This window comes from Euleptes europaea, chromosome 19, assembly GCF_029931775.1.
Source record: "Euleptes europaea isolate rEulEur1 chromosome 19, rEulEur1.hap1, whole genome shotgun sequence".
Taxonomy (NCBI): Eukaryota; Metazoa; Chordata; class Lepidosauria; order Squamata; family Sphaerodactylidae; genus Euleptes; species Euleptes europaea.
Window position 1 is genome coordinate 31,030,549 of NC_079330.1, and position 19,891 is coordinate 31,050,439.

Sequence of the window (19,891 nt, forward strand, 5' to 3'; positions counted from 1 at the left end):
TATGTGAGCCACCACCTCCCACCTAGGCAAACTCATGCCTTAGCCACCCTATTGATAGAAACAACAGCATATGCGGCTCAGTGAATATAGTAACAATAGGAAACATCCTGGCAATGGCTACAATAAACAATATGATTAGTAACTTATAATATGTGCTTCAAACATGCATAGACATGCCATGTAAGAGACACTAGGGTATAAGTACCACAGGGGCAGACAGAAAACCAAATGAAGACAAAACAGCAGGTCAACAAAGGATTTAATGGTAAATTATACAGACATATTTTCAGTGCTACATTACCAGTGTTTGACTGTTCTACTACACTATTTTGTCACTGGAATGTATTCTGTTACATGTAGCACTGAAAATATGTCTATAATTTATCATTAAATCCTTTGTTGACCTGCTATTGGTCTTCATTTTGTTTTTCTGTCTGCCCATGAGGTAGAGATGTTGTGGTACTTATATACTAGTGTTTCTTACATAGCATTTCTATGCATGTTTGAAGCACATATTATAAGTTACTAATCATATTGTTTATTGTAGCCATTGCCTGGATGTTTCCTATTGTTACTATATTCATTGAGCCGCATATGCTGTTGTTTCTATCACTTTGGTTATTTTCAGCATAGATACTCCTTTTTGTTTGTTTAGCCACCCTACTGGGCATTTTGGCGGTGCCGTTGTAAGGACTGCTGCGATAATCTATGTGAAGCGGTGTGAGCACCCAACACTATTACCCACGCTGAGCACCGCTATTGCTGTTGAAAGCTTTTCACTGGACTGGCCTTAAGGCGTATCAGGGACCTACGGGAGGGGAGCAGCAGAATTATGTCAAAAGAATGGTTTAATGTTGCAGTGGAGGAAAAGTACGACTGGGAAAGCGGATTTCATAAAAAAGCAGGGCCTTTAAAAATATTTATGGATGGCCCCTGATAATACATGGGAAGCTATCTGAACCCTTCGAAAAATGCTATGTCATTGATCGGCACTGCTGTTTCAAATCGATTAAAAGGGGAACTGGCTATTTGGGGACATCGCTACTGTGGTCCCCAAAGAGATGACAGCGCAGCGATTTATGCCAACCTATTGCACAACTGCTAACCCTTGGTCGTGCACTGGCAGGTAGCCAACGCACAACCCACAGCGGAGGAGGTGTCGATGGCAGACTGAGTCCGGTGTCAGCGGCTGGGCAAAGACCGGCTGTGAAAACCAACCCAACGGCTCCCGCGGACCTCCCCTCCCTGCTTCCAGCTGCTGGCCTCTCCTCTGACACCGGCAGTCGAATAATTGTCGCAGAAAACCTACAGAAGGCTCTGAAAGGAGGAAACCGCCAAAGTGAAAGAAAAGAAGGTGTGGGGAGACTCGGGAAAGGCAGCGACAGCTTTGCGGTGGCGCTGAGCATTGCTGCTGGGAGTGATCCCTGTGATTAAAGTCTCAGTTTCCAAAAAGGTTTGCTTTGGTTAAGGTTGACGGGGCAATGATAGCCTTTCATTAGGAGTTAAGATCTCTCCACCCCCCAAAAATGCAACTCACAGCAATCTGCACCCAGCAGCAGTCGAGGCTGAGCTTGCCATGGACTCAGTGGCTGGGGTTGCTGACCTCCAGGTGGTAGATGGAGATCTCCCTTTATTAAAGATCGGTTCACCTGGAGAAAATGGCTGCTTTGGAAGGTGGACTCTATGGCATTAATCCCCATTGAAGCCCCTCCCCTCCCCAAACCCCACCCTCCTCAGGCTCCACCCCCAAAATCTCAAGGAATTTCCCAACCAGGAGCTGCCAACCCTATCAGTGACACTTCTGTTGCATGGCAGTCCGACCCGTGTGGTGGTGGAAACTGCTAAACGCTGGTGAAAGAAAGATGGGGGGTGGGGAGAAGAGAACACAAAGCGCTCAACCCCAATCCTGCTGGGCCACCGGCGGGAGGTTTTTGGGGCGGAGCCTGAGGAGGGTGGGGTTTGGGAAGGGGAGGGACCTCAATGCCATAGAGTCCATTTGCCAAAGCGGCCATTTTCTCCAGGGGAACTGATCTCTATCGGCTGGAGATCAGTTGTAATAGCAGGAGATTTCCAGCTAGTACCTGGAGTTTGGCAACCCTACATGTAGGGATCAGCAGAAACTGCAACAGGCTTTTCAGGACTACCTTTTGTTCCCTAACAAGAGCCTCCAGATTTACCTCAGTCTCACTTTGGACAAAATTCAGCAGCGACCCTGCCCCACCTTCTGCCAGCCTTTATGGGAAAGGTAATGTTTCCTTGTACTGAGAGACGATGCATTTGGGAAGAGGGACAGTCTGGGCTCCCCTTTTGTGGGCCATTCGTCACCGAGCCAGTGATATTTCGGGGGTAGCAGCAGCAGGAGACCCTGCCTGCGGCCACTGGCTCAACTTGGCCTTCCTCACACTGAGCCCTTTGCGATGGGCAAGGCTTGAACGGTGATGCTCTTCACCTATTCTGACTGAACAGATAGAGCAAGCGCCACACAGCCCACAGGGAGGCTTTCTGACAACCTCCCCACCTTATCCTCAGGCCCCACTGACTGCCTGTGGGGTTCTGCGATCCACAGAAGCGCCACTTGCCCAGCATTCTGTCCCATTCTGGAGCGACCAAGGAATACAACACAGCGCCTGGACTTTGGAAAGAGAAGCAGTGTTGATTCTTAATGTCTAAGGTCTCCATGAGCAAAACGCACCTCAAGGATTTTCTGAGTACGACTGTTGAATTTTCCTCATGTAAGTGGTCATTCATTTCTGTGGGAAATTGGTAATAAGTGCATTGTAGGAATGGGACGGACCCACTTGGAGTTAGGGTTGCCAGGTCCCTCTTTGCTACCGGTGGGAGATTTTGGGGGCAGAGCCAAAGGAGGGCAGGGTTTGGGGAGGGGAGGGACTTCAATGCCATAGAGTCCAATGGCCAAAATGGCCATTTTCTCCAGGGGAACTGATCTCTATTGGCTGGAGATCAGTTGTAGTAGCAGGAGATCTCCAGCTAGTATCTGGAGGCTGGCAACCCTACTTGGAGTAAAGGCAAACCTTGTCCTTCGGCCCTGACATGGATGTAGTGTTGAGGATCAGGGTATCTAAAGAACGATTATCTTCCACATGTTCCTGCCCATTAGGGTTGCCAAGTGCCAGGTGGTGGTGGGCAAACCCCTGCCAATCCACCTGGCTGCCTGCCGACCAGCTGAGGGTCGGTGGGCAACGCGTGCACACGTGCCTGCCTGCCATGCCACATCACTTCTGGTTTTCACCAAGTAAACTCCCAGTCTGAGTGGTAAATGGCCCCTTGTGATGCAGCATTTACGGGTGTAAACTGGATGTGACGCAATTGTGTCGGCGTGGCCACATGCAGTCTTTGCCTCACCTCCACCCCAAAAACCTCCTGCCGGAGGACATGGGGGACCTGGCAGCCCTATCACCCATCCTCTGAGATAGGCATCTGAGGCCTTGCTCCACCTCCCTCCTTTTTCTGAGGTGAGGCAGGCATCAGCGGGGCCTTATCAGTTGTGGCACGCCAATCTTGAAATGCCCTCCCCTTGGATGCTTGACTGGCATCATATTTTTTGTCTTTCTGGCATCAAGTATATCTAGGTATAACGTTTGACATTCCTGGGCTTTTAGACCGGCTCCACCAAGACAGCTTCACTTATCTGAGCAAAGCCTTCTGAAGGTGGTGGTAGAAAGTGCTGTCAAACTGCAACTGACATGCCGACCCTGAGGGTTTTCAGTAAGGAGACGAGCGGAGGTTGTTTGCCATTGCCCTCCTCTGCATAGTGACCCTGGACTTCCTGGTGGTCTCCCATCCAAGTACTAACTGGGGCCGACCCTGCTTAGCTTCTGAGACCTGACGAGATTGAGCTAGCTTGGGCCATCCAGGCGAGGGCCTGAAGACACTGCCCTGCACACGGGCTGGATCAACAGTTGCCCGTACCTGAGCTCCCATGCCTTTATCATTCCACAAAATGTGCAGAACAGAATTGTTCAGGTGGGCATTTTTATAAAGACAATAGGATGGTAGTAAAAGAGAAGTGTTGAATACGGCTCTTTTTATAAAGCCAATATGACTTAACGTTTGGACATTTAGACAGCCCCTCCTATTATCAGATGCATTATACTGTTTTTATTTCATTGTTCTCTAATTTTGTAATCTAGTTTTATTGCAAGGTTTGTGGGATATATTATACCGGTGTTTATTGCATTTTTCCCCTAATTCTATCATCTGCCTTGAGTCTCAACAAAAAAGGTAGACTATAAACAGAGTAAGCAAATAAACCAACAGGTGGCTTGTTTTCCTCCTTCTCTGTTATTATTCTTATTGCAATTTCCTGATTTTTATCATTTCTGTTTTGGTGGATTTAAGATTTTTCTTGATATTTGCACACTATTGTTGACTGCTTAGCTTAACAATTTGTTTGTTTTTTTACTATTGTGATGTTAATTATTTTAAAATTATGCTGTTAGCTGCCCCAGAAAACAGCTTTTCTTTTGGAGTGGTGAGGGTTCTAAATGCTTAAAACAAACACATAAATGAATGTGTGCATCTGTGCACATTGTGAATGGCACACACAGAGCCCTCACACTGTGCAAATGCAGCCTGTGACTCACATCTGAGGCATCCGACCATTGGTCCCTCTGAGCACAGCCAGCACAGCCAAATCTAACCAGCAGGTGCCCCAAGATCCTTCAGAGAGGTGATGCAAAGGACTCAACAGGGGACTTGCTGCAAATTGAGCCAAGTAGGGTTGGGGCCTGGAGATCTCCTGGGATTACAACTGATCTCCAGACTACAGAGATCTGTTCCCCTGGAGAAAGTGGCCGCTCTGGAGGGTGGGCTCTATGGCATTATACCTGCTGAGGTCCCTCCTCTCTCCAGCGTGGTGTAATGGATAAGAGCAGTGGTTTGGAACAGTGGAGTCTGATCTGGAGAACCGGGTTTGATTCCCCACTCCTCCACATGAGTGGCGGAGGCTCATCTGGTGAACCCGGTTGGTTTTCCCACTCCTACACTGCCAGCTGGGTGACCTTGGGCTAGTCACAGCTCTCTTAGAGCTCTCTCAGCCCCACCTCCCTCACAGGGTGTCTGTTGTGGGGAAGGGAAGGGAAGGTGATTGTAAACTGGTTTGATTCTTCCTTAAGTGGAAGAGAAAGTTGGCATATAAAAACCAACTCTTCTTCTTCCTCCTCCAAATCCTGCCCTCCCCAGGATACAGCCCCAAATCTCCAGGAATTTTTCAACCGAGAGTTGGCAACTCTAGAGCCAAGGCAATCTCCTTCCACATCCAAAACAAATGTAACCTTCTTCATTATCACTAACAGAAAAAAGGGGGGACAGATTTCCTCCCCCCCCCCAACAGCAAACACACACCCTTTCTTAGATCAGCAGCAGGGCCTGAATGAAGCCACTGTCTGTGATTGCCAACCTCCCTGATACCATCCAGGTAATTACAGGTTCAGGTGAAGGATTTCAGGGCGTCTTAATTACACGTCTCTGCAGCCAACCGGCACCCCTCGGGCGGCGGCTCTTGTGGGCACAGCCTCCTTATTCATGACGCCGGGCCTCCGTGGGCCCTCTCAATGCCGCCACCGGTAATAGGAAACCGGTGGCCACTCAGGCCTGTCAGCCACTGCCAGCGGCGATAAGGGACCCCCAGGGATTCCCCCACGGCTGGCAGCCTCTGCCGGCTGGTTGCATTCACACATCTTCACTATCTGAGTAGCTGCTCTCTGTAACTCCCGGGCAGCGTTTCAAGTGACTGCACAGCATTTGGGGATAAATATTTGATTCCTCCCCCAGAAAAAATGGCCTTGGAAGCTTTACAGTGCCAATTAGGATTGCCAGGTCCCTCTTCGGCACCAGTGGAAGGTTTTTGGGCTGGAGCCTGAGGAGGGTGGGGTTTGGGGAGGGAAGGGACTTCAGTGCCATAGAGTCCAATTGCCAAAGTGGCCATTTTCTCCAGGGGAACTGATCTCTATCGTCTGGAGATCAGTCGTAATAGCAGGATATCTCCAGCTAGTACCTGGAGGTTGGCAACCCTAGCACCAATGCAGGCAAGAGGTGTTTGTGAAACTGAGAAAGAGAGAGAGAGAGAGAGAGAGAGAGAGAGAGAGAGATGGGTTGGGGAAGTGGTCAATCTCCCCAGTGTGGCCCCGAGGCTGAAACCATCAGCCAGACCTTTGGAGGGGCGGGTAGTAGCCCTCTGATCCTCTTGGGCCAAATCCACTGATCCTCTTGGGCTTGAGAAGCTTGACAGGTCCTTTGAATGGCTCCGCCCCCACTCTCTGTGATTGCGCCCACCCCTTCCCTGCCCCTATATAACTGCCGGTCTGTAGCCTGTTTGTGCTCCACTTTCCTCTCGAAGTTTTCCGAAGTTTGCTCAAACCCTGCCAGCCACACAGCCTGCCTTAATGAGCCAGCACTCTCTTCTCAGAAGTGACTCTCTGACCAGAGATGCTGTATCCTGACACTGCAAGGAATGGATTCAGTCAGTGCCTCCTGCATACAACAGGTTGACCCTTCCCTCTCTCTCGCACCCTCTGCCCGAACCAAATCTGACTCTAAAGAAGTCCAAACCAATCAACTGTTCAAAAGCTGGAAGCAACATCATGATGCCATGTGTGACTCTCTGGTTTAACCAAAGATTTGAGCGAATACTAGAGCGTCACCCGGCACGATGATGGCACTTTTGGCTCAAATTGGAAGAGACATCACTTGTGCCCCCCCCCACATTCCTCCAGGCATTTCCTCTTGCTGCCCAGCTCAGTGGCAGAGGGCAATAGGAGCTAGGGGTTACTCTGTCCCCAGGGGGAAAATGGTAAAACTACTACAAGGCCTTAGACAAACCATCTTCTGGGCATGGAGTAGGGGTCACTGGGGGTGTATGGGGGAGGTAGTTGTGAATTTCCTGCATTGTGCAGGGGGTTGGACTAGATGACCCTGGTGGTCCCTTCCAACTCTATGATTCTATGAAATCACTGTTATCTCAGCCTGGACACCTCTGCCCCCCCCCCACATGCTCACTGCACCTTGCAGGGGTGTTGCACAAATGACAGAGAATGTACAGGAAGCACTTGAAACACTCCAGGTTTGCCAGTTGCTCTGGGGAATCCCTGGGGATTCTTACAAACTTATCAAGCATTCCTCAACGATAAGGTCAATTCCAATGGGAAAGACCTCCTGAAAGAGAGTTGGCTCATCACATCTGATCTGCTCCCACAACCTGCCGTGGCAGGGAGGCGTTGGGCGCAGTTCTCAGCTAAATTGGAACAACTATGTGAGAATACTTCCCAGAATCTTTCACAATACTCCGTTCTGTGGTAGACGTGGAGGGGTTCCTTGGCAAATGAGATCGCAAGGAAAGGTTTCTCTGAAGTTCAGAAGCCTCAAAACCATTCCTTCAGAGCATTCTGTAAGTGCCAAGAACTATGACTATTTTGAGAATTATTAGCCCGATTGCTAGTTTGAAACAGGCAGTAGACAAGGACAACCTCTGAGCTCTGAACCAGCGCTCTCTCCCTCCCTCCCGTCAGGACTACCAACAGTTAGCATTTTGTCTGTGTTTGAAATTCTAAATTTTGAAATCTGGCATTTCATCTCTGTCAATCTGGAACAGCATCTGGAATTTCCATGCTGCTCATTCCTCGGGGGGGATATTCTTCCCATGATGCGCAGGGTTGTCTGTTGTTCACGGAGAAAGCACACACTGCCTTTTAGCAAGAGGGGCTTCTTTGTTTTCTTTAAAATAATTCATCTTACATCTCCCCCATCCCCAGGCCACCATCCTTTGTGTGTATAATACAGGCAAAACACATTTTTTTAAAATATATTTGCCTCTTTAAGGATACAGAAATAATAATGCTGGGAAACCCCCCCCCCCCAATATTTCTCTTCACTTTTTCTTTTGCAAGCGCCCCATGAAATCCTTGCCAGAGTTTCAGTGATGCCTTCAAATTTTCAGGTTGTTTTGCGAGCAATCGAGGCTCCATCGCCACATTATGTGGCAGAATTTAATTTTTATCTCGACGCGGCCAAATACATCAGAACACTTTGCTTCCTCCAGTACCAGCCTCTTTCTTTGTGATGGCCTCAGAGGGCCATTCCGCCCCCCCTTCCACGGTGACGTTTCCTTAACGAGATTTCACCAGCGTACATTTTTGATCCTATCATTTCTGTCACTTATCCAGGGCCGTAACAACATTTTCAGCGAAGCAGGGGACGGCCGTGGCGCCAAACTGCTGCTTCTGGATCGTTTGGCTCGCCCGCAAACTGAGCCCTGCCCTGTGACCCTGTCAAGCCCAAGGCCTCTCTTTCAGAGCGGCAGTTAGTTTTTAGGACAATTAAAGCCTAAGGGAGCTTTCTTTCCCTAAGTGATAGCTTAGCCAGCTACCATTTGTGTGTATGTGTGTGTGTGGGGGTGGCATTTGTATACAGGAGGAGACAAGTGACTGTCAACCAACTTGGCGAGAACCCTCAGAAGCTTATGAAGTGAACATAAGAACATAAGAATATAAGAAAGGCCATGCTGGATCAAACCAAGGTCCATCAAGTCCAGCAGTCTTTTCCCACAGTGGCCAACCAGGTGTCTCTAGGAAGCCCACAAACAGGATGACTGCAGCAGCAGCATTGTCCTGCCTGTGCTCCACAGCACCTAATATAATAGGCATGCTCCTGGAGAGCATCCTGGAGAGAATAGGAATGCATCATGTCTAGCATCCATTTTGACTAGTAGCCATGAATAGCCCTTTCCTCAATGAACATGTCCACTCCCCTCTTAAAGCCTTCCAAGTTTGCAGCCATCACCACATCATGGGGCAGGGAGTTCCACAATTTAGCTATGCTGAAGTGCCCTTCAGTAAGAACATCAGTAATGGTGGAAAACTTCCCCTGAAAAGTAGCTTGTGACCGCTACTCATCTTGCTCAGCTACGACTGAGTGTGCTGGGTGGAGGAGTGGAGAGGCACCCTGAGTTCATCTAAACCGTCAAGAGGCCCAACAGATCTAATCAGCACCCAATACTGGGTGCATGCCCTGAAACAAGGGTCCCCAATCTGGTGCCCCTGGGTGCCATGGTTCCTACTAATACCTTTCCTGGTGCTTGGCACCTTAGAAAGTGATTGGGCCAGGTGGGGCTTTTGCCTGGCAAGGCTTCTGATTGGCCGCTTGAGATTTTATTCACTGTGCAGACTTTTTTAAAATGTTGTTTGGGCAGCAGCTGCCACCACAGCACAAGGATCTTCACTGTGTGACTGAAGGGAAGCCACAGAAGTCATTTTTTGGCAGCCATTTTGTGGCTGTGCCCACCATGCTGTGTCAGAATTCCAAAGGTGCCCACAGGCTCAAAAAGATTGGGGACCCCTGCCCTATAACCTTTCCCAGAAGTCTCTTCAACACAGAGGTCTCTTTGCCAGCATGCGGGGATAGGACTGGCTCTCTGGCCAAGCAACTGCTTCGGACCAAACAACGAGACAGGGGCCGACATGCTGAAGGAGCAGAGGAGCTGACCAGGGGCGGTGGCTCAGTGGTAGAGCATCTGCTTGGCATGCAGAAGGTCCCAGGTTTAACCCCTGGCATCTCCAGTTAAAGGGACTAGGCAAGTAGGGGATGTCAAAGACCTCTGCCTGAGACCCTGGAGAGCCGCAGCCGGTCTGAGCAGACAGTACAGACTTTGATGGACCCAGGGTCTGATTCAGTATAAGGCAGCTTCATGTATTCATGAGATCAGCACTGCATCCTACGCCTGTGCCACTGCCAGCCATGTCCAAGCTCAGGTGATGAGGGGTGAGGCTTTCGGGTGACAAAATACCTTCACCTGGCAGTCGCAGGTGCCTGCACATTTTGGAGAGAACAGCTCTCCTTGCTTAGGTATCTTAGAGGAAGGAGACCATCCATTAGCCCACCTGACTCATTCCATACTTAGTGCCAGTTTGTACAAGCTGCAGAATCGGGGGGAAAGGTTCTCCTAGGCTGTACTACTAGTGACTGCAGGAGACGGGCTGGATGCTCAATTAAAAGTAATATCCTGAGCACCGCAAAATCGTGTAGCAGGCTGAACTCCTTGACATTTAATTTAAAACAAAAATATGCATGGAGCCTCCTGGGAATCAAACCTACCCCAACCCACAGCCTGAAGTGGTACAATCCAGGGGAACCTGTACCACCTATCAAACTATCCACCAGTACACGTTCCGTTGGATTCCGTGCAATTCTGCCATTCTCTCGTTCTTGGCTGCAGCGTGGACCAAACCGGTTGATAGTTACAAGGCTAAACTCTGACGTGTGACATTTTTCAGCCGTACCATCAATATTATTGTAACGCAATCCAGAACCGCCTGGCAAGCCTCCTGACATTTTTGAAATTCTGCCCGCAAGGCCAGGCCTTTAAACCCAGGGATGTCAAATGCTTTGAAGGCTGTCACCAGTCGATCAGTTAAATGCTTTTACTAGTGGTGCTGTTTGTTTCTACAGCCCCAACGGATGGTGACTGTTTGCACATTTAGATTTCACAATGTAAAAGACAGGTGACATGCGCTGCACCTCACAGAGGACATGTGCAGAGTGTGCAAAAACCATATTGCATGCTATCAAGTGGCAGAGTCCTAGATATGTTTTATTTTTATTATGTGATGGCATCTAAGGAAGCAAGGCCAAAGAAAGCACGGCCTAGAGGTGTCTGCTGCCTATTCATGCCGTAGAGCATGTCCTGTTGGCGAATGGGAATGTAGAATGAAGGAATTCAAGAAGCATTCCAGCTTTCTGGGCTCTTCTGCATTCCAAACACATGCCTTAGCTCTCAACTAGGAGTTCTCCTTTCAGGATTCTCCTTCAAGCCTGCTGCTCTCGTCTGCTTATGAGACCAGGAAGCGGTCCCATTGTGACTGGATAAGTCAATCGCTCCTGTAAGCAATCGTAACAAAGTGTCCTGCCTACAGAGAAGACTCCATGCTGTGTCTCTGCATGATTCCCTGCTGTGGCCCTGTTTCTTTCCAAATCAGCCTCTACTGAGCAAGGATAATTCTGCTGCTTCTTTGAATTGGCTGTGATGGGTTGATCCCTCTTGATGCAGAATCACCTACCCTGAAAGGAGACAGCATGCTGTCACTCTGTATGCTTCCCTGCTCTTGGCACGCTTCCTTCTAGCCACAAGGCACATCCAGACTCAAGCAGACACCCCGTCTACCTCTGCAGGTAGACAAGTCTTACTCTACTGCATTTCAATGGCAAACCTTTTTGAGAGCAAGATTAAAGTGTGGCTTCTCATTTTAATTTATATATACATTTTAAAAATCTTCAGATACCAAAAGCTTGCCTGCCCCCCCCCCAAAAAAAAGAAAGAAAAGAAAAGCTTTAATATATGTGCTTCATGTTTTTGGAGGCCAAAAACAGGTTCCAAGGCTGAGAATTTAACAGTTCGTTCCCTGGATTGCTGGAGGAGATACTGGCCACTTAGGAGGATAAGGGCTCATTTGTCCTCGGATCAATTGCTCTTTCCGTGTTCCGGCACAGGGGGCTGTTATCATAAAAATATCCATAACCCAGCTACATAACCCCCCCACCCAAAAGCCCTCATCCAAATCAGTTATGCTGCCGTCGTGTCCTGGAACACAAAGGAAGAACTGTCCTCCATATTGAGGGGGAAGCACGGACCGCAATAAAATGTGCCGGGAGATCAATTAAAAATGAAAAACACACACTGGCCAAGACCAAAAGATGGGCCTCGATAAGGGAAGGCGCCGACTCCGGCCCTATCTCCCAGCAACAGGCAATCAAAGGGCGAGATAAGCATCTTCCGAGGAGAGAGAGAGACTCAGGACCTGCTTGGCCATCAGAGAAGAATCACTTCCTCGTTCGGGATGGGCCGTAAAAATTTATGACCTATTAACCCTCCCCCAAAGTTTTCAAAAACAGAAGGGGTGGGGGGAAGAGGAGAAAGACTTATTTTCCAATAAACCAGTCCCTGCAAAGAACATAAAACTGTTTGGGGGTTGTACTGGCAATCTCAGCAGGAAGCTACAGTATTTACTACAGAACACCATGTAACACCGAAGAACACGATTTGGAAACAGGAGGCTTCCATTTAAGAAGGCTTGGCAAACTGTTTAGTGCAATTTATGAAAGGTTTTAAGAAGGGAAGGGGTTGAACAGGCAAGAGAGAGAGAGAGAGAAATGGGCCTAGATGTCTCTCTCTCTCTCTCTCTCTCTCTCTCTCATGTTCTTCTTTCAAATGGCACCTGAGGCTTTAAGATGTGGTGTTCCCTGGTGCCCAAATCGTTGGCTAACTGATAACCCTAGCTCTCAACTGTACACAATATTCAAAATGAGCCTGCACCATAGATCTATATAAGGGTACATATAAAGGTAAAGGTAAAGGTCCCCTGTGCAAGCACCGGGTCATTCCTGACCCATGGGGTGACGTCACATCCCGGCGTTTACTAGGCAGACTGTGTTTGCGGGGTGGTTTGCCAGTGCCTTCCCCAGTCATCGTCCCTTTATCCCCAGCAAGCTGGGTACTCATTTCACCGACCTCGGAAGGATGGAAGGCTGAGTCGACCTTGAGCCGGCTACCTGAAACCGACTCCCGTCGGGATCGAACTCAGGTCGTGAGCAGAGCTTTTGACTGCAGTACTGCAGCTTAACACTCTGCGCCACGGGGCTCATAAACCCCTTCAAATTGCATTTGCCCCTCTCCAGAATGCTACAATCTAAGCTATTCCAAGGCAGGTTCCTGCCAAAGGCGCACTAATTCCCAGCTCCCACGGTGCAAAATTTGCAGTGGTTCCACTGAAACACCTGTTTGGCAAGGTAGGGAAGTCAAGCCTGAAAGAACCAAGCCTCCAGTGATGAAAGGGGCACAAAACTGGGTTCCTTAGCAGAAATGCCACTCAACAGTTCCATGGCTGGGCCCCGTGATATATTACCACCTGAGAACAAGTCTTGGGCAAAACGTACAAGATGCAAGAGCAGAACCTGGGCCCAGCTGGAAAGCAGACAGATATTTTACTTACCTTAACCTCCACTACTGCCTTTGGCAGTCTTTGTATAGAAACACATGTTAAAGGAATTATGGGAACAATACCATTGCATTAGCGGAGACAGAAGGGGTTATTCAGAACCATGGCGGGGAGAGAGAGCTTGTGTTCTTATTTGGCTGAGCGGGTTTGCAATGGGAACAGGGCAACCGGACTCAAACCAAATCAACTGGAATTAAAGAAAAATTCAAGGGGTCCGTTTCACGCATTATGAAGCTGCAAAACCAGGCTGGCCAATGAGCATACAGATTTCTTGGGGGAGCTGCAAGCCAATTGTGGCTCCCTGACAGGTGTGCCTGCCTGACACATGTTTGCCCACATGTGCTTCCTGAAACTCATTCATTCACACTTCCACTAATAAGGGAATGTGTGAGGCTGTCCCTGGTATAGCACTTGAGGGTCTTTCATGCATGGCTGTTTCACTTGCCGTCACCCCTCTGACTACTTCAGGTCTTTGTGTTGGCTATGCATGCCATTTCCAACCCCTGCTCTAGCCTTTCTCACAAGGCTGCAGGGAGGATAAGAAGAAGGAGGAAACCATTTATATAGCCCTGGATAAAAGTCCATTCAAATTTCGTTTTAAGCTGCACACGAGGGAAATGGAATAAAGGTAGGGTTGCCAGCTCCGGGTTGGGAAATACCTGGAGGTTTTTGGGGCGGAGCCTGAGGAGGGCAGGGTTTGAAGAGGGGAGGGGCTTCAATGCCACAGCGTCCAATGAACTGATTTCTATTGGCTGGAGATCAGTTGTAATAGTGAGAGATCTCCAGCTAGTACCTGGAGGTTGGCAACCCTAAATAAGGGGCAGGCTGTGATCCTAGAATTGAGGGAGACTTAGAGACCTAGGCCCGACACTGTCCACAGAAATCCTCTTAGTGGACAGAGACCTGGAGGGGGGGAAACTCTTAGCAGACAGAGACTGAAAAACAAACCCATCTTCCCCCTTCATCTTCAGTTTGGCCCCAAGAGAGGCAGGATGGCAAACAGGCAGGGAGAACAGAAGACTGCTTGCAAAAGGATACACTTGGCCAGTTCCCCTTGCAGAAGGGAGATTCGAACCAGAGACAACCCCGCTAGTCCCAGTGCCACAACCACGCTGCCCACCACCTTTTCCTGCAGGCAGGCAGCTCAGAGCAGCTGCCCGGAAAGTTAGGTCATTTGTTATTCAAACACTAGCCTAAAAAGCCATTATTAAAACATTTCAATAAATACCCTTGGCAGTTTGCACGGTGCCTGGATTAAAACTTTGCTCCCACTGAGAGGCAGAGAAGGACGGAGGGGTGGAATCTTCCCCGCCCCACTCCCCTTTAAACAACTTGCGCAAATCAATTTTCTCTGTGTGTTTCAGTTTCCTTTGACAGTTTAAACCTCAATCCAATCATCAGTCTCTAGGGATTTCCGAATCACTAAAGATTAAAATCCCCCTCAAGCCCCAAGTGTTTTTGCTAATGCCGTGTGTTTAATAACTCCACTTGTGAGAGATTTTCCTGGAGAAAATCCGGCAGTGCTGAACCTCAGAAAGCTATACAGCTGAATTAAACGTCAAGATCTCTGCTGTCCTCGTCTTTGGATAAATACAGTAAAGAGCAACACCGCGTATCACAGAGGTGGCCCAGAAATGGCCTATCAGGGGAGCTCTCCTGGACACCATCAAAATGAGAAACCTGGTTTTGCAGAAGAATATGATTTTTTCAGACGGTAGCATAAAAATGCCATTTTGGGTGGGAACTGCAGACATTCTGGTGGAATCGTGAGAACAGGGCTCGGCTAAACCTGCAGAATTAAGGCAGCTTAACAGAGCCACAGAAGCAGGTTGATTCTGATGAAAAAAATGTTTCCCTAATAGATAACAAACAACAGCAATAAGTTTAAGCCCCATCAACTACTTTAGGCATGCCCTGGGGCTTGGGTATACCCAGTGCGAACTTCCAACACTTTTCCATTTGCAGACCATGATGTGCCTGTGCCACGCTACAAAATACATATCTCTAGGGAGCTGGTAACTAATCTATGGAACAGGGAAAGCGTCTCTGTGTGCTACCTACCCTTCAGAGCCATATGGATCGCCACAGCCTTCCAAACAGATCCACCCTAATCCACAGAATGTTCCAGTAGCCCACTGAACTTTTTATCAGCCAACTTTCCCACAAAGAGCCATTTTCTGGCACAACAAAGATGCTTAAAGAGGAAAACAAAATATCTTTTGGTCCTGTTCACAAAACCCTTCCCTCCTTGATCCCCTGGAGGTGATTTTAAACTCGCCACAGGTGATCAGATGAGAGGCCATTGCAGGCTTCCTATAAACACTGAGAAACCGAAGCCAATGAATGCTAAGGAAAGCCCTCCTCTTCCCCACCGATGACAGGTCCTCTGCTCACCCCACTCTGTCCCACCACCCACAGCAGTCAGGGTGGTTCAGAATGGCTCTCGATTCCTAGACAACTCTCCAGCACTTGGAGGTAAGAAGAATTTTTAGGCAAGGCTGAAATACTTCCGTTGGATCACACACTATCCACAGCTCACAATGATGCGGGTGTTCTCCCCAGTTCTGCCAGGACAACCTGGCCAGTCCATGTCCACTAACCAGGACCTACCCTCTGATCATATTATCACCAAGTCAACTCCCAGCGTTTCCACGTTTGACGGCACATTGGCTATGCCCTGTTCTCCCCTCATCCTTGGACCATCGCCTGCAACATGCGAAAATAAAGCGAGAAGCATACATTTTCTTTTCAATCACATGATTTTCCCATGGCACAAATCTTCAGGCCATCACATCTGCAACACATTTTTCCATTCAGTAGGAAGAAAAGCGATGTGCACATTAAAACACACACACATAACCAGCACCTTCGGGAAGGCCAGAAGCAACCATTCACAAGTGCTGTCCTACCTGAGGTAGCATCGGTCAATGTGGAAATCCCTCTGCGATCCGAAGTTGGGCGGGATGACCCTGGCATGCTGACGGGTTCAGAGCGAACAGGCTGGATCCTGCAACGGAAATGATAACTGGCTATTGGGGGTCCAAATCTCTGCTTGTTAAACAGAAAATAAACCTTGAATGCTGCTAACACACACACGCACACATATTGATAGGAAGACAACTAATCCCTAAGAGAATCAGCATGTACCAGGGCCAGCCTCTAAACAGATTTCAGGTGCAGATTTGAGGGGCATTTCAGGTGAGTAGCCATGTTGGTCCGCAGTAGATGAGCAGGATTTGAGTTCCGTAGCACCTTAGAGATCATCAAGATTTTCGGGGTATAAGATTTTGAGAGTCAAATCTCCCTTCATCAGATACCACAGAGCTTTGACTCTTGAAAGCTCATACCCCGAAAATCTTATTGGCCTTCAAGGTGCTACCGGACTAGAGAGTTGAGGGGCATGCCTGAACTTTTTATCTGAGGTCTATGGTTCTCCAGCTGTGGGGTGGACTCTCTGGGGGGCAGCAAGACACCTGTGGGAGTGGGCAGGAAGTTTCACAGTCCCTAAACAGGCAGGCGCTTTCCAAGCCATGGCAGCTCAGCTTTGCGGGCTGTGCAACCGCTATGCTAACCATGGGAGCAGCAAGACGGCCTCTGGAACCTCTTGCCATGACAGCATCTCTCCTCCAGGCTGGTCTTCAGCAGGAGTCTGAGAGGCCCGGTTCCCGTCCTCCTCTCCCAGGATTAGTGCTCCTTTCCACAGATCCTCAGCCACATAAATCACAGATAGCAGTCGTGCAATTCTGCGTGGGGATTAGGGGAGGGGCTGTGGCACAGTGGTAGAGCCTCTGCTTGGCATGCAGAAGGTCCCAGGTTCATTCCCCAGCATCTCCAGTTAAAGGGACTAGGCAAGTAGGTGATGTGAAAGACCTCAGCCTGAGTCCCTGGAGAGCCGCTGCTGGTCTGAGTATAAGGCATCTTCATGTGTTCATGTGTAGATACTTGCTTGCTAAAGAGGCAGCTGACCACAGACTGAGGCTTGCTAATATGGCAAGTAAATTTGAGGGGGGAGAGGGGATTGAGTTCCGAAAGCATCAGATGTGCACACTTCAGGTGAAGACAGAGTTCAACCATGGGGGTCAGGGTAAGTGTGCATCCGCTGGATGTAAGCAAAGAGATGACACTTAGGATGGGCAGTGCGAATGTCAGTACACTTCCTGGATCAGGTAAACGCAGGTATAGTCCCAAGGTTCTCTGCACTTGCCAAAGTCAGGCAGAAGAAGAAGAAGAAGAAGAGTTGGTTTTTATATGCCGACGTCCTCTATCACTTAAGGAAGAATCAAACTGGCTTACAATCACTTTCCCTTCCCCTCCCCACAACAGACACCCTGTGAGGCAGGTGGTGCTGAGAGAGTGTGACTAGCCCAAGGTCACCCAGCTGGCTTTGTGTGTAGAAGTAGCCTCCGCCACTCATGTGGAGGAGTAGGGAATCAAACCCGGTTCTCCAGATCAGAGTCCACCGCTCCAAACCACCGCTCTTAACCACTACATCACGCTGGCTTGAAGTCCCTCCCCTCCCCAAACCCCACCCTCCTCAGGCTCTGCCCCAAAAACCTCCCACCGGTGGCGAAGAGGGACCTGGCAACCATATCCTCCAGTAGCTGCTGCTGCTGGCGCAGTCATGGAAAAACCAATAACAAGCCTTGCCTTACAAAAGCCCCACCCACTTTCTGAAAAGCTTGGCTGACACCAGGGGAAGTACTGGTGGGCACCCTGGTACCCACGGGAACCACATTGGGGAACCTTGCACTAGCCAACAGGCACCCCATTACAGAGTGCTTTCCCCCAAATCCACCAACATCGCCATCCAAAAGGGTATGTTTTGACATCAGGGAATGGCACCTCCAATCCACCTCCACCCTTTTAACAACTTTATATTAGCCCCTGTTGTTACCTTCCCCAAACTCCTGAGATGTTAACAAGCTTGCAGTATGAGAAGGGAAAATCAACCCGACAGCAGTGATTGATAAATAGGAGGCTTTCTGTTCCACTCTTGGGATTTCTGATTGTGATTTTTGTGTATACATCTAATGCAAGAACGAAGCAAAGCAAATCGGAAAAGACAAGTAACACGAAACAAGGGCCGCTCTCCTCCACTCAGGCAATGAGTCACTCTAAGAGGGAACAGAAGTCACGAACTAACATTAGCTCCTGCTTTGTGATCCTGGGATCTTATCGCTGTTGGCAAAGAGGCAGCTAAAAACATATTTCCACCGTATGATTTAGTTTTGTCCAGTAATAACAATGAAAAAAATCATACATGAGGGAAGAGGTTATCTGAGGCACTGGTAAGTCTGAGTACCAGAATTTTTGAAAGTACACATTAAACGGAAATAAATTCTGGAAGGGGTATAAGTGAAGACCTGACACCATTGAGGCCTCACTGGCTCCACAAATTTGTTTCAAAGGTGGGTGCTTGGTCAATCATATGGTGGGTTTTCTCCCCGTGTGGGGAGAAACTACTTAAAAATAAAATAAATTTAAAAATACTGCCCGTCAAAAATCAGTTGGCTACCAGCATCCAAAGCAGACAGGCTGATGGAATCGATTTCACATTGTTTTAAGTCACAGGATTGCTTCTTTGATTGGCTATTGGTTGTGTAGTGGCAGGATGGGAACTGGTGGGGAAAGAGAACTAGGAATAACTATTGCCAAAATGTATATATATATATTTTAAAACCTGAGACTGTTTAAGTCCAAATCGTCCGTGTCGAAGTCCAGGAGAGGCTGTGGGGTATCGTTGGGGCCGTGGGACTGGAGCACTGAAGAACTGGATGAAATGACTGTTGTTTGGCCGGAGGGATGAATTGTTTTGAACTGGAACTGGGGGCCCATCCACAGGCGCCGGTGGGGTCCGGTGTGGGTCACAATTTCAACCTAGGAGAGTGTCACCAACACAGAATTACAGCCAAGCCAAAGAGCATATTACAGCTAAGCTCCAAAGCTTATCAGGTCTCTACGTATTCTCTACCTTATGAGCACAAAATGTTTGTTTCCTGAACAGAGATCAGCATCTCGGGAACCGAAACGTGATGTTACACATTATGCTTGACAAAGAGCTACCGCCAACCCATGCCAGGTCTCCCCACCCCGAAACACGTAGGAATACTTTTCCCACTCCAAGATGTCATCTTCTTTTGAGTTCTCCCACCACTCCCAGCAGCATCTAAAGATGTGAACTGAGTAGGGGGAGAAGGGAGTAACCACATGTCTTGGAGCCAGTAATGCTACCTGCTCCGGGAGCAAAGTCAGCGTGGAGATGTTGTGATTGACAGAAATTCTGTGTTTGATTGTAACATGTAGTTCTGTTTTCAGCTCCTGTTTAAAACAGACAAAGTGTACAGTACATTCACACCCTACCCTGCTCTTTCTTTCCTGTCCCCCTTGCCCTTATCAACGACAAAAGGCTGAAATGAACATCCATCTTTCCATTCTATGGAAATAATATCAAAACTGATCACCAGTCACATCAGTTGTGGCTCTCCGAATTACTAACGTGAGCAAGAGCAAAGAAATCAAGCATAGAAAGATTCTGCCTGTTCTACTAATCAAAGACCCTTGTTTGGTGGGAACATGTGAGAGGGCCTTTTTTGTGGCAGCCCCACAATTATGGGAGAACCTCCCCAGGGAGATGTGCCTGGCCCCCTCATTGTCGATCTCCAGGAAGCAGTTGAAGACGGTTTTATTCAGGACTGAATTTTGATTGATTTAGCTTTTATTACTGGCAGTCCCAATTGGAGCTTTTAATCTGTGGCTTTTATGGGATTTATAATTGTGGTTTCTATTTTTTTTTTATAATGTTTTATTTATATTGTAAGCCACCTTGAGTTCCACAAGGGAAAAGGTAGCTAACAAATGTTTTAAATAAATGAATAAATTTTCAAAGA

The 19,891-nt window shown here is 48.4% G+C and overlaps 1 protein-coding gene across 1 annotated transcript in view; it reads right to left on the minus strand.

Moving 5' to 3' along the window:
* Nucleotides 1-19,891, minus strand: part of BCAS3 (BCAS3 microtubule associated cell migration factor) — a 698,169-nt gene that overhangs the window by 306,088 nt on the left and 372,190 nt on the right. Inside the window, exons 22-23 of the mRNA XM_056864967.1 lie at nucleotides 18,685-18,881; nucleotides 15,914-16,011 (exon numbers count right to left, since the gene is read on the minus strand). Of these exons, the coding sequence (XP_056720945.1) occupies nucleotides 15,914-16,011; nucleotides 18,685-18,881 (295 nt within the window). The remainder of the gene's footprint in view (nucleotides 1-15,913; nucleotides 16,012-18,684; nucleotides 18,882-19,891) is intronic.